Below are 27192 nucleotides of genomic sequence, written 5' to 3' on the forward strand. Positions count from 1 at the left end.
AACATTCAACCAATTCTGGTTGTAAGGACGTAATTTCTACCTGATGGTGCCACTTGGAGCTGTTGGAAAGTTAAGGTTCACTTTAAACTGGAGCCATTGAAGAGACGCTCCTTTACCATCATGAGAATAAGGAATCACGGCACCTCTTTAGGCCACCTCTGATATTATTCATGGGTAAAGAGTTCATGGCCATTCCTTGGTTTCTACATGTTTGTGTAGTGCCTTCTTTTGATTCTTAAACTTTGAATAACTATTTAAAAAAAAAGAGGAAACGTAGACCAAGAGATAGCGTTTACCTTCAGCAGCACGTCCGAGGTAGGTCTGTCCTGGTGGATCTTCTGCAGACACGAGTCCACAAAGTTATGGAAATAATCAGACCTGAAAAGGACGAGACCAAACAACGAGAAACTAGTCACAGTCGCACTATAAAACGGTACTCATCCATCTACACCAGGAGTGTCAAACTCATTTTGCCAGCAGGCCATACTTTTGACACCCCTGATCTACACCAATGGCTCATATTGTTCTCAGAAAGTAGCCTGGTCCCAGATCTGTTTGTGGTAAGTCCTAAGGTCATTGTCATAGAAGGCTATACAGCACAACCATATCTGGGACCAGGCTACTCAGAAAGTATATTGACACTAAAAACAAAGAGGGCACAAGAACCACCTCCGTGCTCAGTCAGTGGCTCACCAGTGATTGGACTGTAGAACGGGACTCTCGTTCTGGGCAATGTGGTATAAGGCACTCATAGCATTCATATTGAACAGAGGCGGCTTCCTCTCCGCTGCATAGAGAGACAGAGACAAAGTTCAGGAGACATACAGCATCAAACACACCCAAGGCCAGATTTGTAACAAAATACAGGTGTGAACCATCCAGAGGCGTGAGGGCCAAGGGAAGTCAGAGGGGCGGGGCCACTCTGGGAATCCACGCCGACATCACAGGATTCCCCCTGAACAAACCCCTTATTACTGGAGCATGTGAAGGGACAGTGGCAAATACACACAAGAAATAGAGAAGAACAATGGAGACATGGAGGGGGACAAAGAAATAAGGAAAAATATAGAATGAAGAGAAGATAAAAGGACAGAGGACATTTTTTATTATTACCTTTATTTAACTAGGCAAGTCAGTTAAGAACAAATTCTTATTTTCAATGATGGCCTAGGAACAGTGGGTTAACTGCCTGTTCAGGGGCAGAACGACAGATTTGTACCTTGTCAGCACGGGGAATTGAACTTGCAACCTTTCGGTTACTAGTCCAAAACTCTGACCACTAGGCTACCCTGCCTCCCCATTGAGAGACAAAGGTAAAGAACGGCTTAAAAGAGGAAGAACTTGAGTGATTTCTGTAGCCACGAAAGAGACTATTTAGTTTGGTAATAATCTAAATGATCTTTGGTTTGTAAGTGAAGTGCTCTGAACCAGGCTTGGATTTTGTTGAACCGGCTGAGTGCCATTCTGTGAACATTAAATATACAATTTAGATTTTTGCAACTCTTCCTCCGTTTACACCACTCCTCGCTACCACATAGATCAGAACCCCTCTGAACTGATCAGTGGTGGAAACCGCGGGCACTAGAAGTGGTGACAGAGTTACTTTGGTATATTAAGAATGGATGTTGCATTGTTAAAACAGTTGGCTTCGTGCGCAATTGCGCAAAAGGCATAGACCTCTTGAGAACTGAAATGGCCAGTTTGGCTCAGGCAGGGAAGAACAGTAAGCCTGGAGTGGGGACCCAAATACCTAGGCGACAAGAACAGGATGACAATGAGGTCTATCTGCTTTCATTCGAGAGGTCAGCAGTAAGAGGACGGGTCCCGCAGCGGTGGGCAGGGATGCTGGCTCCCTCTCAGTCTGGGTGTGCGCAGGCTGCATATTTCGACCTGGGTCCTGCAGAAGCAGAGGACTACAATAAATTAAAGGCTGAAATCTTCTCGTTACTGTCCGAATCCACTAGCACAGACCAAGCGTTTCCACACGTGGACCTTCGATAGCAATGCATCAGAGAGAGCCCAAATGCACCAACTAATACAGCTGACCGAGGTTGACTTGAACCAAAAACAAAAAAGGATCCGGGGCAGTCATCGAAAAACTGGTGATGGACAGCTCCCACCGGAGTGGTATGGCAAGGCAACCCCCAGACTGCAGATCAGCTGGTTCAGCTAATAGAGACTTGCCAAGCCACCACGGAGCTGGTGCGCACGTCTGGAGCAGAGATGGTCCGCTCCGGTACCAATGCCCAGTCTGAAGAGGCCGCCGGAAAGGCCCCAGGGCAGACCTGAAGCAGAGGCGAGAGAGCCCCGTGGAACATTCCCTGAACCAGCACCAAGGAGGTATCCAACTAAGGTCAGTGAGAGAGTGTTTCCGATGTAGGGAGCTCAGCTATACTTAAATCAAATTGATTTGAAGCATTTAATTTTTTTTTTGTTTTTTTACATCAGCCCATGTCACAAAGTGCTGTACAGAAACCCAGCCTAAAACCACAAACAGCAAGCCATGCAGATGTAGAAGCAAAAGCACGGTGGCAAGGAAAGACTCCCTAGAAAGGCAGGAACCATGGCAGTGTCCTCTTAATGATGAATCCATTCCTCCGGTAAAAAGGGAGTGCATCCATGTAATCTATACCCACAGTGTTGGAACGCAGAGGGAGCCCCAGCCTGTGGAAATCCAAGGACAGGACGCAGAAGGGGTGCTCGAATCAGGTAGTAAGATTACCCTTGTTCCGTCACACTTAGTACAGGAGGGGGAGGTGTGTCAGGAACAGAGGTCAGTCTCATGTATCTATGGGGACACGTGCATATACCCAGTGGCACATACCCAGAGACTAAACAGAACCACCCCAAGCCTGCACCAGAGCACAAAAGAAATGCTCATCCCCCTCCATCATTGAAATGCCCATAGAGTGGATAGCTATGGATCTGGTTGGTCATATTCCCAAATCAGTCCAGGGGCACGAATATATACAGGTGGTAATCGATTATGCCCCACACTACCCCAAACACATTCCCATGCGCAATTTATCCACTAGAAGGATTTGCTAAAGAGTTTCAAATGTTTTCCCCGAGTCAGCCTACTCTCCTCTATTTTGACCAACCAGGGGACCCTGTTCATGTACCGCATAACGAAAGATTTGTGTGCCTTGTACCAGGTGAAACAGATACGCACGAGTGTATATCATCCTCAGATGGTTTATGCAAACGCTTAAATAAAACAGGTCAATGTTAAAAAAACAACATTGAAACAGGACAGGAGGAACTGGGACATGTTATTAACTCACTTTGTTTGCTCTTAGGGAGGTGCACCAGTCATCAACGGGCTTCTCCCCATTAAAATGTATATGGGAGGCCGTGCCGAGGGATCCTGGACCTCAACAAGGAGGCATGGGAAGCCCAGCTGAGTCCCCACAGAACTGACTGAACATGCCACCTTAGTGCGAGAACGGATGACCGCAGTGTGGCCAACAGTGAAGGAACACATGGAGGGGGAGCAGCAAGCACAACCGACAGCCTACAACAGGACTTTCCAGCCCCAAAGTTAATGTAGGAGATACGGTACTCTTTTAATTCCAAAAGCTGAACATACGTTTTTAAAGCAATGGAGAGGTCCATATGAAGTATCGGTCAAATTATCACCTGTAAATTACTGTTTGGCAGACAGGTAGGAGAAAATCTGAACAGCTACACCACCAACCTTATGAAGGAGTACCACGAGAGAAATGGAAAATGTTATGTTCTTCTCACTTCCCGCAGCCCAACAAGATCAACCCCGACAGTGGTGCCGGTGGGGAAGTCGCTGACGCACAAGCAAGAGCAGGACCTACAGGCCCTAGTGAACCGACGCTGGGAGATATTCTCAGCCCTCCCAGGGAATACAGATCTCATCCTGCATCATATATACACGGAGCCAGGCAAGAGTGAATTTAGGGCCCTACAGAATACCTGCTGCGCAACCGAAAATTGTCAGTGGGGGTAAGATATGCTGGGTTGGGAAGTCGAGGAGTTTCACAAAAAAAAAAAATAGAACTGTAGGGTAATTCAGATGGTTGCAACCCTTTAACTTCTCTATCATCTATAGATCCGGGGTCCATCACAAAAACAGACACGCTATCCTTCCACGACGCCCTAGTCGCGGCTGGTGCTCAACCTGTTGTGTTGATTCTGAGGACGGGAGTGTTTCAACCATCCAGAAGCGTGGGGGCCAAGGATATTCAGAAGGGCGGGGCGACCATGGGAATCCCCAACATCACACCCCTTATTACCGGCGCAGGTGAAGGGACGGGGGAAATTACGCATGAGAAAAATAGGAGGAGAACAATGGAGACCCGCGGGGGAGAAAGAACAAAGAAGAATATAGAACAAAAGGACAAGAGGACATTGAGAGTGACAAGTTTAGCCACAAGAGACTAATTTGGTGATTATCGAAATTATCTTTAGTTTGTAAGTTAAGTGCTATGAACCGGGCATGGATTTTGTTTCCCCTTTCATGAACCGGCCTTGTGACATTCTGTGAACATTAAATACACTACATGACCAAAAGTATGTGGACACCTGCTCATCGAACATCTCATTCTAAAAATCATGGGCATTAATATGAAGTTGGTCCCCTCTTCACTGCTATAACAGCCTCCACTCTTCTAGGAAGGCTTCCACTAGATGTAAGAACATTGCGTCGGGGACTTGCTTCCATTCAGCCATGACAGCATTAGTGAGGTCGGGCACTGATGTTGGGCAATTAGGACCTGGCTCGCAGTCGGCGTTCAAATTCATCCCATAGGCGTTTGATGGGGTTGAGGTCAGGGCTCTGTGCAGGCCAGTCAAGTTCTTAAATACCCATCTCAACAAACCATTTCTGTATGGACCCCGCCTTTTGCACAAAGGCATTGTCATGCTGAAACAGGACAGGGCCTGCCCCAAACTTTTGCCACAAAGGCATTGTCATGCTGAAACAGGACAGGGCCTGCCCCAAACTTTTGCCACAAAGCTGGAAGCACAGAATTGTCTAGAATGTCATTGTATGCTGTAGTGTTAAGATTTCCCTTCATTGGAACTAAGGGGCCAATCCCGAGCCATTATTAACAGCCCCAGACCATCATTCCTCCTCAACCACACTTTACAGTTGGCACTATGCATTGGGGCAGGTAGCGTTCTCCTGGCATCCACCAAACCTAGATTCTTCCGTCCGACTGCCAGATGGTGAAGCATGATTCGTCACACCAGAGAACGCGTTTCCACTGCTCCAGAGTCCAATACACCACTCCAGCCGACACTTGACATTGCACATTGTGATCTTAGGCTTGTGTGTGGCTGCTCGGCCATGGAATCCCATTTCATGAGGCTCCAGACGAACAGTTCTTGTGCTGACGTTGCTTCCAGAGGCAGATTGGAACTCAGTAGTGAGTGTAGTAACCGAGGATAGATGATTTTTACGCACTACATCACTCGCTGGTCGCCTTCTGTGAGCTTGTGGGGCCTACCACTAGGCAGCTGAGCCGTTGTTTCTCCTTGACGTTTCCACTTCAGAATAACAACACTTACAGTTTACCAGTGCCAGCTGAAGCAGGGCACAAATTTGACGAACTGACTTGTCGGAAAGGTGTCATCCTATGGCAGGTCCATGTTGAAAGTCACTGAGCTAAATCGGTCATTCTTCTGGAAATGTTTATTTATGGAGATTGCATGGCTGTGTGCTTGTTTGACAAATAGCCTAATATACTAATTTGAAGGGGTGTCCACATATTTACACTATATATACACAAAAGTAATGTAGATTTTTGAAACATAAAAAACCAACTCTTCCTCTGTTTACCCCACACCTTGCTATCGCATAAATCGTAACTCCTCTGGACCGACCACACAGGAAACACAGTTAAAACAACTATGAGACTGTATTTTACAAAAATAAATCAAGTGTTTTGTTTGTGCTTGCCCAAAGTGCCAAAAGGCTGAGTTTGTCACTTCAGGGACTAGGCAATTTGTTCCATTGTGCCAGGCAAGCTCAATGAAGCACAAAGTATTGGCAAGAAAACTAATAGTACGCAAAAACGTATCAGAATAGGTATACAGTACATACACCTTAAAAGCTTGTGAACATGTGTATTACATGGCCTGTGCTTAGCTTACCCAGCTCTATGGCTGTAATGCCCAATGACCACACATCCACTTTGCCGTCGTACTGGCCCTCGTCCATGGCCAGGATCACCTCAGGAGCCATCCTGTACGGAGGTAAAACACATCGAAGCCAGTGTGAGACACCACTATTTCTGTATACCAAATGGCAACTTATTCCCAACAATGGGCACTGGTAGAAAGTAGTGCAATATACAGGAAAGAATTCAATGTGTACACATCCTATACCAGGTGTTCCCAATTCCCCCCACCCTTCCAGCATTGAAGAACATACTGCACCCCCCTGTTCGCCACATCTATTTCTATGGGCACAAGCACTGTTCATGACAAACTGTTCACACCTCTCGTTGGTGGAGAGAACATTTTGTTGCTTTAAAGCTTATTTCCTGCAATTCTACAGATTTAATGTCTAATGTGTGTTCATGTGATATGAGTGACTCAAACATTACAACTAAATCTATGGGCTATAAAAACAAGCTGACATGGGCTAGTTGATCTGGACATTTTTGACAAGTAATAAATAGCTCCCTAAGGTATGTAAAAACTGACATGACAAGCAGAAAACTGATGCAGTATTCAATTTCGAAATTACACCTAGTGCATTCTACTACTATAACTTTCAAAAGTAAGTTGAAAGCCGGACTGAGTTCCTTTAAATAAATGTAGTACACAAACACACACAGTACCAGTCAAAAGTTGACAACTACTCATTCAAGGGTTTCTTTGTTTTTATTATTTTCTACATTGTAGATTAATAGTGAAGACATCAAAACTATGAAATAACACATATGGAATCATGTAGTAACCAAAAATGAACAAATCAAAATATATTTTATATTTCAGATTCTTCAAAGCAGCCACCCTTTGCCCTGATGACAGCTTTGCACATTCTCTCAACCAGCTTCATGAGGTAGTCACATTTCAATTAACAGGTGTGCCTTGTTAAAGTTAATTTGTTTCCTTAATGCGTTTGAGCCAATCTGTCGTGACAAGGTAGGGGTGGAAAGCCCTATTTGGTAAAAGTCCATATTACAGCAAGAACAGCTCAAACAAGCAAAGAGAAACAACTGTCCATCCTTACTTTAAGACATGAAGGTCAGTCAATGCGGAAAACTTCAAGTACTTTAAATGTTTCTTCAAGTGCAGTTGCAAAAACCATCAAGCACTATGATGAAACTGGCTTTCATGAGAACCGCCACAGGAAAGGAAGACCCAGAGTTACCTCTGCTGCAGAGGGTAAGTTAGAGTTACCAGCCTCAGAAATTGCAGCTCAAATAAACGCTTCAGAGTTCTAGTAACAGACATCTCAACATCAACTGTTCAGAGGAGAGACGGCATGAATCAGGCCTTCATGGTCAAATTGATCAAAAGCAATCACTACAAAAGGACACCAATAAGAAGAGACTTGCTTGGGCCAAGAAACACGAATAATGGACATTAGACCGGTGAAAATCTGTCCTTTGGTCTGATGAGTCCAAATGTTAGATTTTTGGTTCTAACCGCCGTATCTTTGTGAGAGGTAGAGTAGGTGAACGGGTGATCGCCGCCTGTGGTCCCCACCGTGAAGCATGGAGGAGGTGTGATGGTGCTTTGCTGGTGACACTGTCAGTGATTTATTTAGAACTCAAGGCACACTTAACCAGCATGGCTTCCACAGCAATCTGCAGTGATACGCCATCCCAACAGCTCTGGCACACACACTTATCCCACCAGACATGCCACCAGGGGTCTTTTCACAGTCCCCGAATCCAGAACAAATTCAAGAAAGCGTACAGTATTATATAAAGCCCTTATTGCATGGAAGTTACTTTCATCTCATATTGCTCAAATAAAACAGCAAACCTGGTTTCAAAAAACAAAACACGTCTCCCCTATTTGACCTAGATAGTGTGTGTGTATGTATTGATATGTAGGCTACGTGTGTCTTTTAAAAAAATCTATGTGGTTCTGTCCTTGAGCTGTTCCTGTTCTTGTCTATTGGATGTTCTGTATTATGCCATTCTGTATTATGTTTCATGTTTTGTGTTGACCCGAGGAAGAGTAGCTGCTGCTTTTGCAACAGCTAATGAGGATCCTAATAAAATACCTAATCTGGTTTGCCCTTAGTGGGACTATTATTTGTTTTTCAACAGAGCAATGACCCAACACACCTCCAGGCTGTGTAAGGGCTATTTGACCAAGAAAGAGAGTGATGGAGTGCTGCATCAGATGACCTGGCCTCCACAATCACACAACTTCAACTCAATTCAGATGGTTTGGCACGAGTTGGAACGCAGAGTGAAGGAAAAGCAGCCACCAAGTGTAAAGCATATGTGGGAACTCCTTCAAGACTGTTGGAAAAGCATTACAGGTGAAGCTGGTTGAGAGAATGCCAAGAGTGTGTAAAGCTGTCATCAATAGGGCACCGGTCGGCCCACCCTGCCGACCGGCGCTCTATTCCCTATATAGTGCACTACTTCTGACCAGGGCCTCTGTTGTAGTGGCAGTATATAGGGAGCCATCTGGGACACATCCTTGGTATTTTGTCCTACTTGTGAATCATATCACCATTGTCATCAATAAATTTGGCAATCTTACAATAATGACCATAGAAACAACAGAGGAGACCAGTGTCTCACCAGTAGGGCGTGCCCACGAACGAGTTGGCCGGGGCAATGATGGAGGCTGAGCCAAAATCACCCAGTTTCACCTGGCCAGGCTCGGTCAGCAAGATGTTACCAGCCTTCACATCCCTGGAGAGAAAGTGTGGGGGGAGACACCATTATTATTCATTGAGTATTCTGTTTCTTATTATTAATTGACATCATCATTGACTCAATAATATTAAGTCAGTAAATATATATATTTATTTACAAAGTCAATATTATAGGTTCTCTTTCGCAATGTATGTGGTAATACTTTCTATGCCAATAAAGCCTTTTTAATTAGAAGGAGAGAGAGAAAGAGAAGTGGGGTAGAGAGAGAAAAAAAAGATGGGGAAGGAAGAAGCGAGGGAAAGAGAGCAAGAGAAATAGAATGAGAGAGAGAAAGAGACGTGCAGACAGAGAGAGACCAAGACAGAAAGGGATAGATAACCCTCTTAAAAAAAAAAAAAACTTAAAACATCCATGACACACCTCCCATTCAACAATGAGAGCTTATGTTTGGATTACATTTCTTTCATTCTCTCTTTTTTTCCCTTCCCGTCCCATTGTGTGGGGGAGGAGAGAGGTTCTCTCACCTGTGAATCATGTTGTGAGAATGAAGATACACCAGGCCCTGCAATGCACCGTGGGTGATGGCTGCTATCTCCTGTTCCTGGAGGGGCTTCTTGTGGACTACGCACACAGAGGCAGACAAAATGAACAGTTAAACACTCATTCTTTGACGGCTTGGTCGTGTTCATTAGGGCACACAACAAAAACCTTTTGCAACAGAACGAAAATAAGCGTCTTATTTGACCACAAATCCAGGTTGTCCCTCCCCGTTTCAGTTTGTTTTCTACCATTACGTGCCTAATGACCACAACCCTGATTTACTTCCACCACCCCAGTGTACATCACATGAAGTACTTGTTTGAACGTGAACTTAAACCATCTAGTTGTTTTCTACTCACCTTCCAGTAGGTCAGAGGCTGAACCCAAACAATACTCCATTACCAGCTAAGAGAATGAAGGCGAGAGAGAGGAGGTTAACATATGGAGCAAGAAGGGGGGGACGGGGACGCGATGGAGAGCTGGTCAAAATGTATTCCCTACACCTTCCCCTTGGCCACTTCAATGTTTGCATATTTGTAAGGTGGATGAAATATGATGGAAGCTCCTCCACTACACCGCTTATACCTATCCAGACCCTTCAGATCTGCCAACACTGAAGGGTTAGGGCCAAGGGGAAGGGATAGGGAGTGAATAGGGGCTGACTGAAAACATCAATAACCAATGAGTGAAAGTTAATTTGTCAGTGACCCTTAGTTCATGTATCAATACCAAATGGCACCCTATTCCCTATATAGTGCACTACTTTTGACCAGAGCCCTATGGGCCCCAAAAGTAGTACACTGTAGAGGGAATAGGGTACCATGTTTGAGTTAAAGAAGTGCTTCACTTACCCATGCTGTGTGCTCTCTCAGGTAGCAACCTCTGTACTCCACAGTGTTGGGGTGGTGCAGTTTCTGGAGAAACTTCACTTCTTTGATGATATCCTGCCATTTCTTCATAAGAGAGAAAGAGGGAGCTTTAAAACATTAAAAACTTGGCCTACACCATTGCAACAAATGGGAAATGTAGTGAACACTTTTTTTTTTTTAATAACAAGGTACATTTTACCATTACTCAATCTGTGTTCCTACCTCATTGGACTGCTTGCCACCGTAGGACATTTTCTTAATGGCCACCACTTCATTGGTGCGGATGTCATGTGCCTAATGTAAGGAATGGGGGTAAGGAAGGGTTAAAAAATAAATACATTTCTAATCATGCTAACAGTGGCCACACACATATCGTCAAGTGCAGGCACAGACAAATTGATAAACTACAGCTTCACCTCTTTCACACTCCTTTCTCCCTCCATCCTTCACTAGTCACTAACACCATCTATTTAAAAAAGGACCTTTCATCCTTCAACCAATCTCTTACCCTGTGCTACCTTTTTACCCATAACTACCCACCTCCTACCTTTCATTTTACTTGTCTTTATCTAGCCTAGTGGCTGCCTCCCTGTCATTTCACCATCCATCTCATCAACACCCTTTCAATACCCAATCCATTTCTCTTCCCAGTTCTCATGCATCCATCACTGAAGTTATGCCCGAATTCCCCTACAAGTTTTTACTGTGTACCAAATACTGTACTGGGCATTATTTAGGAGTGTTTAGTAAAAATATATGCAGTACCAAGTGACAAATATTTCTATACTACAGCTCAACCATTCTAAGAAATCTCCCAAAAAGGGACACAAAATAAACAGTAAACTAGTGAGTGAGATGCATCCATTTGCCCACTTAAGCCAAGTCCACAGATGTCCCCTTTCTTACAAAGTAGACCGCTCCGAAGCTGCCGTGGCCGATCTCCCGCAAGTCGGTGAACAGCTTCTCAGGGTCATCTCTGTAGAAGAGCTCAGCTACCTCTGGGTCCTTCAGGCTCCCGGCCCGCACACTGGACGGCATCGCCAGCGCCTGAACACACACACACACACACACACACCAGTATGAGGTTTTGAGCTTAAGTTTGTCTGCATTGAAATGTAGCCACATGTCAGGATTGCGATGAATTCCATTTCAATTCCAAAAGAGAAATTAAAATGTTCCTCAAAGCCTTTGAATATCGGATGTGCATAAAGATGGCGGCCTCCACGCCTACCACAAATGACTTGTTTGCCAAGTTCTCTGTTTTGTACCTTGCTTTCTGTGACTTCGGTATCTGCATTGGCACAGTCTCTCTGCTACCGCATGGCAAGCAGTAGCGGAGCGCCAAGTCTAGGTCCAAATGGCTCCTTAACAGCTTCTACCACCAGCAATAAGTTTTTACACTGCTGCTACTCGTTGTTTATTATCAATGCATAGTCACTTCACCCGTACCTACATGTACAAATTACCTCGACTAACCTGTAACCACACCCATTGACTCTGTATCCCTTGTATATAACCTTGTTATTGTTATGTACTTTGCTACTTTAGTTTATTTAGCAAATATAGTTGATCAGGCTGTTCATTGTGATCTGTGGAATGTTGTCCCACTCATCTGCAATGGCTGTGCGAAGTTGACGGATATTGTCTGGAACAAGTTGTCGTACACGTGTCCTTTGCCAAAATAATCCATCCACCCGACAGGTGTGGCATATAAAGCAGCTGATTAAACAGCATGATCATTACACAGGTGCACCTTGTGCTGGGAATAATAAAAAGGCCACTAAAATGTGAAGTTGTGTCACAGCACAATGCCACAGATGTCTCAAGTTGAGGGAGTGTGCAATTGGCATGGTGCCTGCAGGAATGTCCACCAGAGCTGTTGACAGAATTGAATGTTAATTTTTCCTACATAAAAGCCACCTCCAACTTCACTTCAGAGAATTCGGCAGTATGTCCAAACCACCTCAAAACCGCATAATGATGTATGGCTTCGTGTGGGTGAGCAGTTTGCTGATGTCAACTTTGTGAACAAGAGTACCCCATGGTGGCGGTGGGGTTATGGTACGGGCAGGCATAAATTACGGACAATGAACATAATTGCATTTTATCAATGACAATACCAATGCACAGAGATACCGTGATGAGATCCTGAGGCCCGTTTAAGTGCCATTCATCCACCGCCAGCACCTCATGTTTCAGCATCTCCTTCGGATGTCGCAAGGATCTGTACACAATTCCTGGAAGCAGAAAACATCCCAATTCTTCCATGGCCTGCATACTCACCAGACATGTCACCCATTGAGCATGTTTGGGATACTCATGCTCGACAGTGTGCTCCAGTTCTTGCCAACATCCAGCAACTTCGCACAGCCATTGAAGAGTGGGACAACATTCCACCGGCAGCAATCAACAGCCTGATCAACTCTATGCAAAGGAGATGTGTTGCACCAGATACTGAGTGGTTTTCTGATCCCACGCCCCTACCTTTCTTTTTTTAAGTATCTGTGACAGATTCATATCTGTATTCCCAGTTACGTAAAATCCATACATTTGGGCCTAATTCATTTATGTAAATTGACCGTTTTCCTTATATAAACTCTAACAGTAAAATCGTAGAAATTGTTGCATGTTGCGCTGATTTTTGTTTGGCAATTTATTTTTTACCCCTTTTTCCTCCCTAATTTCGTGAATTCCAAATTGGTAGTTACAGTGTTAATGTAATGTTGTGGAGCAAAAAAAATAGTTTTTGGGTAGAATTTTTTCTTAAAGTTAAGGATTCAATTTAGTTTAAAAAGTTTAAACGTTCACAACCCTAATCTTAGGCACAACAAATTCATAAGATATACCAATTGGATGACGTAGTACACAAATAAAGGAGACCAGTTTTAGCACCACTTATCTACTGGCTGAAATTATACAAAAGTTCTGGAGAATCAGTAATATATATATATATATATATATATATATATATATATATATATATATATATATATATATATATATATATATATTTTTTTTCCCTCTGAGTCATTTAGCAGACACTCCTATCCAAAGTGACTTACAGGATCAATTAGGGTTATGTGCCCAGCTCAAGGGCATTTTTCACCTAGTTTCAGGGATTCGAACCAGTGACCTTTTGGTTACTGGCCCAATGCTCTTAACCAATAGGCTTCCTGCCGCCCCAATCTTAATCTTCAGGCAACCAAAAAAAGACCAGACTTGCTCGTTGGGCGAGTGCCTTTCAGACCTTTGTCAATCCCTGTGGAACCAATAGATGGGTTGGCTTGACAACATCACAAATTATCCACTCGCATCAATGTGGCAAGAAACTGTGCTTTGTTATGAGTCTGAACAGTCAGATTGCAACAATGACAAGAAGCTGTGCTTTGTTATGAGTCTGAACATTCAGATTGCAACAATGACAAGAAGCTGTGCTTTGTTATGAGTCTGAACAGTCAGATTGCAACAATGACAAGAAGCTGTGCTTTGTTATGAGTCTGAACAGTCAGATTGCAACAATGACAAGAAGCTGCGATGTGGGGAATCATAGGGGTTTTGTTTCAGCTAGTCTTGTTCTGAGATGTTTTGACTGCTTTCATGTCGATGCTAATATGGTTAAAATTTGCAAGATAACCAACAATTCAACAACCTATTTGTTTTCAATAAACATTCGGACTAAATATAGTTTACATCGTCAACCATCTAACTTTGGCTGTTATGCCCCACGTGTCGGTTGTTGCTAAACAACCAAACCGTCTATGGAATAGTCCTGTGATGGAAAATGTTAGAATGGTGCATTTGTGTTCTATGTTTGTGTTTTTCTAATAACCGTTTTCTGTGTTCATGCAAGTGCCTGACTGAACAAACCCTCACTATCAGTATTTTCAATTTGGCAGTACACCCAGACCCTTGTTTTGAGATCTCAGTTTCAAGGTGTCAGCTTAAAGAAGCCTCGTGAGGTATTGGTCTGTCACACGCATGACCCAGTATTGGTTGGTCACAAGAATGAAGCAAATGTTAACGATTAATGAATAAGCTAAATCATGCAAATATGACTTGTCTGCAGTATATAAGAGAAAACAAATGGGACTGCCCCGTTAGTGCTTCTGACAGACGTTCACTATGGTGCATTAAGTTTGTTGGAACCTCTCCAGCGCGCTGGCAAACAATGATTCATTTAAGATTGACTTCGAGTTTCCCTGTGTAAGAATTTCCACAACAGTCCCAAAAGTGAAAAAAACTAACCAACCCATTTGTCACTCCAGGCAGACAGGCCCAATCAAATAAAATGCTCAAGAGTATTTAAAATCAGAAAACAAATAGGATAATAGACCAATGTGAAATTGAACCCAGATGAGCTACAGTCCATTTCTTGCATTCAACCACAACAGGTATAGGATGAAGGAAATACAAAATATTAACTTGCGTGCTACAATGAATAATAATACTACACACATCTAAATCATTTCAGGAGCATGTGTTTCGGTGAAATGCATTTTGGTTAATACAGTGTTTCCCCTACCATTATGAAGGATGGGGTTGCCCCTTCCTAGCTCTGTTGCCCAACGCCAAAATCCTTCAATTGTTTTCAATCGAAAATGTTCATGTTGGTGTTGGCAATGGCATCCCAGTTGCTAATTTGGGTGCATGCCTGCACCCCACCAAAGACAAATCTGTGGGCAAACATGAATACAAGAGAGGAATTTGATATTAGAAACACCTGCATGTCATGAGGACACAATTTGATGTTGGAGATTATAAACAAGAAACATTTTAGACACAAGACCACACAGTGCCTTAAGGAACTATTAACACCCATTGACTTTATCCAAATTTTGTTGTGTTAGAGCCGGAATAAACATATTAAATTGAGATTGTGTCACTGGACTATACACAATACCCCACAATGTCAAAGTGGAATTCAGATTTGTTTTTAAATTGTATTAAAAATAAAAGCTAAAATGTCTTCAGTCATTAAATATTCAAAACGTTGGTTATGGCTAGGCTAAATAAATTCAGGAGTAAACATTTGCTTATTAACAAGTCGCATAATACTACAAAATAAACTGGCAAAGCAATTAACTTTAAGTCCGAAATACAAAGTGTAATGTTCTGGGCAAATCCAATACATTACTGAGTACCACTGTCCACATTTTCAAGCATTGTGGTGGCTGCATCATGTTGTGGGTATGCTTGTAATCGTTAAGAAATGGGGAGTTCAGGATAAAAAAAATTTAAAATGGTATGGCGCTAAGCACAGGCAAAATCCTAGAGGAAAACTGAGTTCAGTCTGCTTTCCACCAGACACTGGGAGATGAATTCCTTACAACACAAGCCCAAATATACACTGGAGTTGCTTACCAAGAGGACAGTAACTGTTCCCGAGTGGCAAAATTACAGTTTTGACTTGAAAATCAATGGCATGGCCTGAAAATTGCTATCTAGTGTTGTCTTTACGGTCTTTACTTTAAAATTAGAACCTAACACTAACAATGACATACAACCAATATGACAGAGCTTGAAGTATTTTGAAAATCATACAAATGGAAAATGTTGCACAATCCAGGTGTGGAAAGCAGAGACTTATCCGGAAAAACTCACAGCTGTAATTACTGCCAAAGGTGATTCTAACATGTATTGACTCAGGGGGTTGAATACTGATCTAATCTAGATCTTTTTTTTTTTTTTTTATCTTTTAAAAACATTTTTTTTTTTTTTACAAATATTAGACATTTTCTCCACTTTGACATTATATTATTTTCTGTGTTTCATTGTTAAAAAGACAATTAAATCCATTTTAATCCCAGTCAAAGGGTGTGAACCTTCTGATGGCACTGTAACTAGATGGCTAGAAGGTCTGCATGCATTGAACTTAAGCATTTTCACAATTCTTACACCATAAATCGAACACAGCAGTTGCAGATCTCTTTTAGTCCTTGTTTTTCAATTACTATTTATCTGTCTCATAAACCTCCCTTTATCAAAACCCTGTCTTTGAAAGATAACTTGTAAAAACGTGTAGGTCTGTTGTAAGGCAGGTCCTCACCAGACTTCACCGTCACCTATGGGCACAAACCAACTGTCGCTGGACCAGACAGAACTGGCAAAAAAAAAAATGCTCCTCACTGACGAGTCACGGTTTTGTCTCACCAGGGGTGATGGTCAGATTTGCGTTTATCGTCGAAGGAATGAGCGTTACACCGAGGCATGTACTCTGGAGCGGGATTGATTTGGAGGTGGAGGGTCCATCATGGTCTGGGGCGGTGGGTCACAGCATCATCGGACAGAACTTGTCGTCATCGCAGAAAATCGCAACGCTGTGCGTTACAGGGAAGACATCCTCCACCCTCATGTGGTACCCTTCCTGCAGGCTCATCCTGACATGACCCTCAAGCATGACAGTGCCACCATCCATACTGCTCGTTCTGGGCACTATTTCCTGCAAGACAGGAATGTCAGTGTTCTGCCATTGCCAGCGAAGAAACTGGATCTCAATCTCCTCAATCCCATTGAGCACGTCTGGGACCTGTTGGATTGGAGGGTGAGGGCTAGGGCCATTCCCCCCAGAAATGTCCGGGAAGTTGCAGGTGCCTTGGTGGAATCTCACAGCAAGAACTGGCAAATCTGGTGCAGTCCATGAGGTGACGCACTGTACTACTTAGTATCTGGTGTGGTCCCCAGCAGCATTGACACTCACTTTTGACCCCCCCTTTGTTTAGGTACACATTATTCCATTTCTGTTAGTCACGTCTGTGGAACTTGTTCAGTTTATGACTCAGTTGTTGAATCTTATGTTCAAACAAATATTTACACGTGTTAAGTTCGCAGAAAATAAACACAGTTGACAGTGGGAGGACATTTCTTTTTGTCAGTGCTCTTGTCTTACAGTGCTTCAGCAACAAACAAAAAAATCCTGTGGCCATGAATTGAAGGCAGTCCAACAATACGGAAGTCTCTAGGTTCCCTATAAAAAGGAGAAGTCTAGCTGGCTAGCTAACAAGATTCAGTGCTTTCAGAAAGTATTCATACCCATTGACTCATTCCACCATTGTTCTGTAAATAAAAATTTACTTTAAATGTTTTTAATTTAACTAGGCAAGTCAGTTAACACAATAGTATTTACAATGATGGCCTAGGAACAGTGGGCTAACTGCCTTGTTCAGGTGCAGAACGACAGATTTTTACCTTGTCAGCTTGGGAATTCGATCTAGCAACCTTTCGGTTACTGGCCCAATGCTCTAACCACTAGGCTACCTGCAGCCACATCTACAGACAATACCCCATAATGAGTGAAAACATGCTTTAATTAATTTTTACACATTCCTTTAAAATCAAATACAGAAATATCGAATTTACATAAGTACTCACACCCCTGAGTCAATACATGTTAGAGTCACCTTTGGCAGCGAGTCTTTCTGGGCAAGTCTCTAAGAGCTTTCCACACCCCGCTTGTGCATTATTTACCCATTTATTATTTTCTAAATTCTTAAAGATCTGTCAAGTTGGTTGTTGAGCATTGCTAGACAGACTCTCCATAGATTGTCAAGCCAATTTAAAGTAAAAACTGTAACTAGACCACTCGAGAACATTCAATGTCGTCTCGGTAAGCAACTTCAATGTTTGGCCTCGTCTTTTAGGTTATTGTCCTGCTGAAAGGAGAACTTGTCTCAGTTGTCTTTATTTGCCTGTGTTTGGCTCAAATCCACTTCTTTTCATCTTAAACACTAGTTCTTGCCAATAACAAGCATACCCATAACATGATGCATCCACCACCATGCTTGTAAATATATAGAGTGGTACTCAGTGATGTATTGTTGGATTTGCCCCAAACATAACACATTGTATTCAGCACAAAAAGTTAAATTGCTTTGCCACATTTTTTTAAGTTTTACTTTAGTGCCTTGTTGCAAACAGGATGCATGTTTTGGAATATTTGTATTCTGTTTTGACTTCCTTATCACTCTCTCGTTAAAGGTTAGTATTGTGGAGTAGCTAAAACATTGTTGATCCACAATCAGTTCTTTCACAGCCATTAAACTAATTGTTTTGACATCACCATTGGCCTCATGGTGAAATCCCTGAGCGGTTTCCTTCCCCTGTTAACTAAGTTAGGAAAGACACCTGTATCGTTGTAGTGACTGGGTGTATTGATACTCCATCAAAAGTGTAATTAACGTCAACATGCTCAAAGGGATATTCATTTTTTTTTTATGTTGTAGGTGCTCTTCTTTGCGAGGCATTGGAAAACCTTCCTGGTCTTTGTGGTTGAATCTGTGTTTAAAATTCACTGCTCAACTGAGGGACCTTACAGATAATTCTGTGTGTCAGGTACAAAGATGAGGTAGTCATTCAAAAAATATGATCAATACTAGTCCTGCACACAGAGTCCATGCAACTAGGTCAATTTGTACTCCTGACCTTATTTAGGCTTTCTATAAAAAGGTGTTGAATAGTTGACTCAAGACATTTCAGCTTTTTATCTTTAATTAATTTGTAAAAATAAAATCCACTGACATGAGCTAGTGTGTAGGCTAGTGACATCTAAATTGTATCCATTTTAAGTTCAAGCAGTAACAACAAAATGTGGAAAAAGTCGAGGGGTGTGAATACTTTGAAGGCACTGTAGCTAGCCTAATTACATTTAAAGACCATAGGTAGCTACAGTTCAAATTTGGCTATCATACACAATGGAGAAAGCTGGCCCCATTGAAAGAGTGGGTGAAATGGGTCTAACGTTACCCGCTAATAAGCGATTTCACTTCTGCATTGGTGGTGTGCATCATAATCTCTATGCTTGTAACCAACACTAGCTAGTAAGCTAACCTGCCACAGCTAGCTAGTGTTCGCTAGCTAATACATATTGTTGGTATTTACAGCTGAGAGATTGCATTGTACTTGGCAGGTAAATTAGGCTCTCTGGCCAACTAATTTTAGCTAGCTAGCGACAGAGAAATGCAATACAATCCCGATCGCAAGCCCTTGCTACTAGCCATCCGACCCAATCACATGTAAATATATGCTAGCTAAAATAGATGGCTCTGGCTTGATAACAGCTGCCAAACAGATCACTCAACAGTAGCCTGAGGACAGCAAGCTTATTCAACAGCGAGCTAGCTAGCTGGGAGTGCAGTGTAGTTAAGTCTGAATCTTTAATATAAAACTATGCTCGTCAATACCTCCTAAACGGAACATACAATCTACGCCAATTGCTTTGCTTTTTATTTGGTCCATTTAATACATTTGAATTGACTTAACATAAAAAAACATCCGTAACTTCAATATTTTCAACCCAATGTGTTTGCATGAACACATCTGTTATGGGATCAGGGACCGTGGCGGTCTAAACCACAGACACTACTTTTGTGACTTTTGACAAATGAATTTTTGAAATTGAATGAAATTTTTGCTTCACGGTGGGAACACGTGCAGAGATCATCCGTTCACCTAATCTGCGTCTCACAAAGACACAGCGGTTGGAACCAAAAATCTGAAATTTGGACTCAGAACAAAATTTCCTCCGGTCTAATGTCCATTGATCGTGTTCCTTGGCCCAAGCAAGTCCCTTCATATTGGTGTCCGTTAGTGGTTTCTTAACAGCAATTCGACCATGAAGGCCTGATTCACGCAGACTCCTCTGAACAGTTGAGAGGAGGTGTAGGATAAGGGTACGGCTAACGGCTATAAGAACTGGCCGTCAAGTGCGTTGGGAACAGAGAATAAAAGGAGCAGATTTCTGGGCGTGGTAGAATAGATTTATGGCATAATGTACAGACAAGGGTATGGTAGGATGTGAATACCGCGGAGGTAAACTTAGGCTTTGAGTGACAGTGAGGTTGCATCTCTGGAGGCACCAGTTAAGACAGGTGAGGTCTCCGCATGTGTGTGGGACAAAAGAGCTATGTAAGGCATTTTGAGCGGGACAGAGGGCTCTACAGTGAAATAAAACAATAAGAACTAGCTGAGACAGCAGTAGACAAGGCATATTGACATTACAGAGGCATAAAACAAATCAGAGGTGTTGATCAGGAAAGCTAAGACAACGGGTATATGGCGATGAATGGGCAGAGCGGGTCAGTTAGGTACATAAAGGACCGGAGTTCGAGGCTGGGGCTGACAGGTAAACAAAATGAGGTACCGTGTTATTGAAACAGTCCAGGGGGCATCAGCTGTGTAGCCGAGTGATCATAGGGTCCAATGAGAAGCAATTGGTGGGTCAGTGAGCCATTCGGTAGTCACTACGACGCTAGGCGTAGTAGAAAGCTAGCGGGCCAGGGCTTGCAGATGGGTCTTCGACGACGTCACAACAGAAAATCCTGTTGAGACCACATCAGACGATTACGTCGACAGACCGCTTGTGATGGATCGGCGGGGCACCATGTCGACAATAAAGGGTCCAGGCCAATTGGCAAAAGAGGTATTGTAGCCCTAGAAATAGCTGGTATTCGGGCCTAGCTCGAGGCTAGCTCAAGGCTAACTGGTGCTTGCTTCGGGACAGGGTCGTTAGCTAACAGTAGCCACTCGGTTGCAGCTAGCTAGCTGCGATGAGCCGGTGTAATGAACCAGAGCAGCAGGAATCCGGTGATGTGGTAGAGAGAAGCTGTCCGATATTCTCTGGGTTGATACCGTGCTCGGCAGACTGGCAGGTATTGTCTGAGCTAAAGCTGGCTGGTGTCCTTGCTAAAAAGGTGAAGACCGCTAGCCATGGCAAACAAAGACTAATAGCTAGTTAGCTGGCTAGCTCCTGATGGAAGTTCCAGTTATAAGGAATATAAATATCAGATCTGTACGACATTGGGTGAGGCGGGTTGCAGGAAAGTATATTTAGTTCCTAGATAAAAAGTGAGATTAAAATATACATATGTATATATATATATATATGTCTATTTACACGGGATAAGACAAAGACAAACACACTGTTATGCCATCTTTGGTCAAAATGTGTGGTTTTAAGAATGAAATAGCAATTGTCAGGGGAGAAGCAAGATATTTGTGAGTCACAAAGCTGGTAGGGTTTCAAACCTGGCAATCAATCACTATGGGTGGGATTTTCAGGGAAGGGATGTCTAAATCACAGGATTGGTATGTTTCAGACCTGTCAATTAATTATTGGGGGTGGGATTTTCAAGGGAGTAGGTTAGTCATTAAAACACTTTTTTTTAAATACATTGTTAAATTGTTGTGTTTTGTTTATAAATATGGATCCCCCTGTTAGGAGTGTAGAATTGCAGGAACATTATTTTTTAAATGCACCTCTAATCCCCCCCTCCAAGCTTTCAGACAAAGTTAGGCACCCATAAGCACAATATCCGCAGGTATCCCATGTTAGCAGGCAATGGAGTACTGTCAGAATCAAAACCCAACCCTCAAGTCATGAACTCACTTACAAAACTCAGTTTTGGACGAGACAGACTTTATGAACAGAATTCTCTTATTTACACTTTGTAGTCAATTTTGACACCATTACAAATGTTTGACCCATATCAATGCCACATAGGCAATTTTCTATCAGATAAGTTGTTTATTGCCTTCAGTCGCACTTTAAGGCGTTGCCGTTTTAATACGGTCCCTTAACACTCAGTGGAGGAGAGCAACATTTTAACTACATTTCGCCTCCACAAAGAAATACGACACCGAATTGCAAAAACAAGGGGTGTAATTTGTTCGCTATCGTCAGCTGAATCAGAGTGCCATTTGTATCAATGCACGTTCCGTGTAAATTGTATTGACGAGCAAAGTCAGAATCTTTCATATAAAAGTATACCGCAGAATAGCAGGGTACTTGCATCGCCGAAACGGCTGTTGCTGGCATTGCTAGCTAATGTTTGCTACAGTGCCAATGAACGACAGTATTTGAGACGTTACAAGCGAGCTAACCTTAGCCTTATATGACATGTCTTACCGTGGCTTTTGGGGTCCACCGTAGCTAGCTGGAGAGCTAGCTAGCTGGCCCGGGATGGGAAATATTGGTCGCTCTTCTAACGTTAACGTTACCTCTTCTGCTCTATTCAACACGAGCGAGCCACATTGTTTTCATTGATATTCCATTCTTCGCGAACGATTTAGCTAGCATTAGCTATGGCAGTCAATCAAAATGCTAACGACCTGGTCTTCTCACCAGCAATCAGAAGATTACGACTGGGAAACAGTTAATCAATTTAAAGCTGACCCCGGTATTTGCTCCACTCTCGACCATATTTTATCATTACATAAATGTTATTCATGAATTGTTTTCCTTTTTTTACCCTTTCTGTCTCATTCGTTTTTTGGTTCACAACTTCATGATGGCGGAGTGGGGCGGGAGCCGACCGGAAACCGGAAAAGAAAGATAATAATTTATTAAAGGACTTCTTCTACGATCTGGGCTAATGCCACGTTCATATGCTAGTCAGAACTAGGAAACTCGGAAATATCCGACAAGCTAAGTGGTGAAGCCAGCATATGTTTATCCACAACCTATTAGCAATTCGGAAATGTCCGAGTTTCCTAGTTCCGAATAGGACATGAACGCGGCATAATTACCTGATTTGGACATTATTTTTTAAATTTTATTTTACCTTTATTTAACCAGGTAGGCCAGTTGAGAACAAGTTCTCATTTACAACTGCGACCTGGCCAATATAAATCAAAGCAGTGCGACAAAAACAATAATGCAGAGTTACACATGGGATAAAGAAATGTACAGTCAATGGCACAATAGAAAAAGTATATGTACAGTGTGTGCAAATGTAGTACGATTAGGGAGGTACGACAAGAAATAGGCCATAGAGGTTAAATAATTACAATTTAGCATTAACACTGGAGTGATAGATGTGCAGATGATGATGTGCAATGATGCATGCCACTGTAGCTCAGGGGTATTCTACATAAAGAGGTCACAAGAAGACAGTTGGTGGTACCTGTATACATTTTACATGTAATTTATCTAATAGATAATTGTTGAGCATGTATCCAGATGTCTGTATTCTATTAAAATACTGCCAAAATCATTGGGAATGGTGAGAGTTATTGCATGTAAACAAGCACACATCAATTGACACAGAGATGGTCTATAATGTATAGGCTTTGGTAGAGACTAGAGGATGTGCTTGTCTATCTCTATCCAGTGGCCATGAGCAGGGACTACATTGGAGTACCAGAACATTGGCCTACTAGAGGTCATGCGAATCCATTTATTTTAGGGGGAAGCTGTCCCTAGTCGCTGATCTTGGGTCAGTTTAACATTTTCCCCACTAATTGATAATGTTAGGATTGGGAGAAGAGACACTGATCCTAGATTTCGGTAGGGGAAACCATCCCTGAGCCTATACAGGTATATCTGCAGGATGTTAGAGGACTAAACTGACTGTGACAAATCACCTTTTATTATGTGTCTAATATGCATGGTAAACTCAATCATTTTTTGCAATGAGGTCAACAAAAACAATATCTTGCCAGATTCACACGTTAGAGCCAAACTAAGCCAAGCCGAGCCATTGAGCTGTACTGGGCTGGCTTGGTAACGCATCCACTATAATTTCTGAAACCCTTCTGAAAAGGAAAATGTGATACAAAATAAATATAAGGCTAAGTCTGGCCCTGCTTGAAAATAAAACAATTGTCCATTGTAATAATCTAATTCATGATCTAGCCCATTTTATTCAGACTATTTATCTGAGGAATAACAGAAGTTGCATTTTTGTAATCAACTAAAAACACTTGACAGATTATTGCTACTTAGGCCAAATTAGGGAAAGGGAAAGGGGGATACCTAGTCAGTTGCACAACTGAATGCATTCAACCGAAATGTGTAAATTATAAAGAATATGAAATAAATCTGACGTCCAACTACAACAACACACTCACATAAGTGCTAAAAACCAAGGCAAACTGTCCTATTATAGTCCTGCAAAGGTTTACTTCAACAAAGGGTAACAAGACAACAGTAATGTGGTGGCCGCTCTAACAATAAAAATACATTTCTTAAAAAATGGAAGACAGTTAGCTTGAGTACCAGTCTCTTTAGCTAATCCACTCCCTGTACTCCATGTCATGTGCCAAAGACTGGTACACAAACCAGAAGGCACTCGGGAGAAGGCAAGATCAGGTGGGACCACTCTAGCCAATGAGAGGGCAGATACGTGTGTGAACAACAGGCACAAAGTGTTTCCAGGATGTCATGTGTACTACTTATCAGTACACTCATAACAACCTAACAAAACTTCTATTTGGTCATATAAGCCACATGTAGCAAATAAGAAAATACATTTTTTGTTAACCAAATTGCTGTAGAAGACAGATTTTGGGCCCAGTTATCCCTTCCGATGCGCCTCTTCCTCTCTGGCGTGAGTCACAAATTTCAGTTAATTATTATAGCTCACGCCTTGGGCCAATCAGTGTAATTTTGTAAATGCCGGATCTCATACATTTAGTGTACAAAACATTAAGAACACCTTCCTGATATTGAGTTGCACTCCTGGTTGGGCTGATGAGACTGTGGATTGCACAGTCAGATGGAACAGAGTAAATAGGGATTTTATCGTCATCAATTTAGCCGGTGGTAACTTGTGGAATAGACACCGGCTGGAATGCGGATTTAACCCATCAGCATTCAGGATTAGACCCGCGCGTTGTATAACATGTTTTGTACATTCAGTGACGAGTGGACGAACAGACGGACAGAGACCGATCCACAGTTCCCTCCCCGATTTTATTGTTAGGGACAATTATATTTGATGTTATGAATGAATTATTACCTAATATTTATTACCTCATCATTACAAATCAGTAAAGGGTGGTGTAATGCATTTTTACTCTTGTCATTGCATAATTCCCAGCTGAAAGGGGCAGTAGGGGATTCAAACAACAACAAAGCAGGCACCCCCCACACTTTTTTTGGTAAACAGCTTAGGGATGGTGCTGAAGAAATTTAACCACTCTCAAAATCATAGGCAGGGCTATAGATGCAAGGACTGAACATCCATTAGATCAAAAGGATGGTTTTATCCTGTTTTGAAGCGATACACACACACACACACACACACAAACAAACATGCACACACATGCACACACACACACGGTTTCCGAGCTGGTCATGGGTGCACCTCAGCCACGCTCAAGGTACTAAACGATATCATAACTGCCATCGATAAAAGATAGTACTGTGCAGCCGTATTCATCGACCTGGCCAAGGCTTTTGACTCTGTCAATCACCGTATTCTTATCGGCAGACTCAATAGCCTTGGTTTCTCAAATGACTGCCTCGCCTGATTCACCAACTACTTCTCAGACAGAGTTCATTGTGTCAAATCGGAGGGCCTGTTGTCCGGACCTCTGGCAGTCTCTATGGGGGTACCACAGGGTTCAATTCTCAGGCCAACTCTTTTCTCTGTATATATCAACAATGCCGCTATTGCTTGTGGGTGATTCCCTGATCCACCTCTACGCAGACGACACCATTCTGTATACATCTGGCCCTTCTTTGAGCACTGTGTTAACTAACCTCCAAACGAGCTTCAATGCCATTCAACACTCTTTCCGTGGCCTCCAACTGTTCTTAAATACTAGTAAAACCAAATGCATGCTTTTCAACCATTCGCTGCCCGCACCCGCCCGACTAGCATCACTACTCTGGATGGTTCTGACCTAGAATACGTGGACAACTACAAATACCTAGGTTTCTGGCTAGACTGTAAACTCTCCTTCCAGACTCATATCAAACATCTCCAATCCAAAATCAAATTTAGAATCGGCTTTCCATTTTGTAACAAAGCCTCCTTCACTCAAGCCGCCAAACTTACCCTCGTAAAACTGACTATACTACCGATCCTCGACTTCGGCGATGTCATCTACAAAATAGTTTCCAAAACTCTACTCAGCAAATTGGATGTAGTCTATCACAGTGCCATCCGTTTTGTTACCAAAGCGCCTTATACCACCCACCACTGCGACCTGTATGCTATAGTCGGCTGGCCTTCGTTACATATTTGTCGCCAGACCCACTGGCCTTATCTCAGCTCACTGGTCACGATAACAACACCCACCCGTAGCATGCGCTCCAGCAGGTATATCTCACTGGTCATCCCCAAAGCCATCACCTCTTTTGGCCGCCTTTCCTTACAGTTCTCTGTTGCCAGTGACTGGAATGATTTGCAAAAATCACTGAAGCTGGAGACTTACATTTCCCTCACTAACATCAGCTATCTGAGCAGCTAACTGATCGCTGCAGCTGTACATAGTCCATCTGTAAATAGTCCACCCAATCTACCTACTGTAATTTACTTTTCTGCTCTTTTGCACACCAGTATCACTACTTGCACACCATCATCTGCTCATCATCATCTGCTCATCTATCACTCCAGTGTTAATCTGCTAAATTGTAATTGCTTTACTACTATGGCCTATTTATTGCCTTACCTCCTCCTGTCATTTGCACACACTGTATATAGACTTTATTTTTTTCTATTGTGTTATTGACTGCATGCTTGTTTATTCCATGTGTAACTCTGTGTTGTTGTTTCTGTCGCACTGCTTTGCTTGATCTTGGCCAGGTCGCAGTTCTCAACTTGCTAACCTGGTTAAATAAAGGTGAAATAAAAAGATAAAAAAACACACACATATACATTCACGCCAAATACGCATACCTATTGCAGCCACCAGACTCTTATAATATATTTTAAATACTGCACAATTTAAATACGTGCCCCCAATCCCCCCTTCCCCAAAACACATGTAAATATACTTAGGCTAAAATGTTTCTTCTATTCTGAGCCATTTATTTGTGTTTGTATTCTTATCTTAAATTATTTCTTATTGTTGTTGCATTGTCAAGAAGGAACCTGCAAGTATGCATTTCATTGGACGGTGTATACCATGTGTATCTTGTACATATTACGAATGAAACTTGAAACTATACATTGTTAGTTTACAATTACTTTGTTTTCAAACATTGGAGTACAACAAGCTTATATTTTGGGTTC

General features: G+C 42.4%; 1 protein-coding gene across 8 annotated transcripts in view; it reads right to left on the reverse strand.

Annotated features, from left to right (window-relative positions):
• Positions 1 to 22570, reverse strand: part of taok2b (TAO kinase 2b) — a 59511-nt gene extending 36941 nt beyond the window's left edge. For 2 of the 8 annotated variants that reach the window (XM_090202507.1, XM_036946695.2), the window contains exons 1-10: positions 22480 to 22552; positions 11144 to 11284; positions 10460 to 10531; positions 10220 to 10321; positions 9728 to 9773; positions 9353 to 9449; positions 8751 to 8864; positions 6127 to 6218; positions 694 to 787; positions 297 to 378 (exon numbers count right to left, since the gene is read on the reverse strand). In XM_090202507.1, the coding sequence (XP_090058633.1) occupies positions 297 to 378; positions 694 to 787; positions 6127 to 6218; positions 8751 to 8864; positions 9353 to 9449; positions 9728 to 9773; positions 10220 to 10321; positions 10460 to 10531; positions 11144 to 11275 (831 nt within the window). In that variant the 5' untranslated portion in view covers positions 11276 to 11284; positions 22480 to 22552. Of the gene's footprint in view, positions 1 to 296; positions 379 to 693; positions 788 to 6126; positions 6219 to 8750; positions 8865 to 9352; positions 9450 to 9727; positions 9774 to 10219; positions 10322 to 10459; positions 10532 to 11143; positions 11285 to 14759; positions 14911 to 22136 lie in introns of all 8 variants that reach the window. The other 6 variants (XM_021565534.3, XM_090202504.1, XM_021565531.3 and 3 more) reach the window with 6 other exon arrangements.
• Between the last annotated feature and the right edge of the window lie 4622 nt (positions 22571 to 27192).

This window comes from Oncorhynchus mykiss, chromosome 16 (assembly GCF_057628025.1).
Source record: "Oncorhynchus mykiss isolate SJ-2025 chromosome 16, ASM5762802v1, whole genome shotgun sequence".
NCBI classification, from domain to species: Eukaryota; Metazoa; Chordata; class Actinopteri; order Salmoniformes; family Salmonidae; genus Oncorhynchus; species Oncorhynchus mykiss.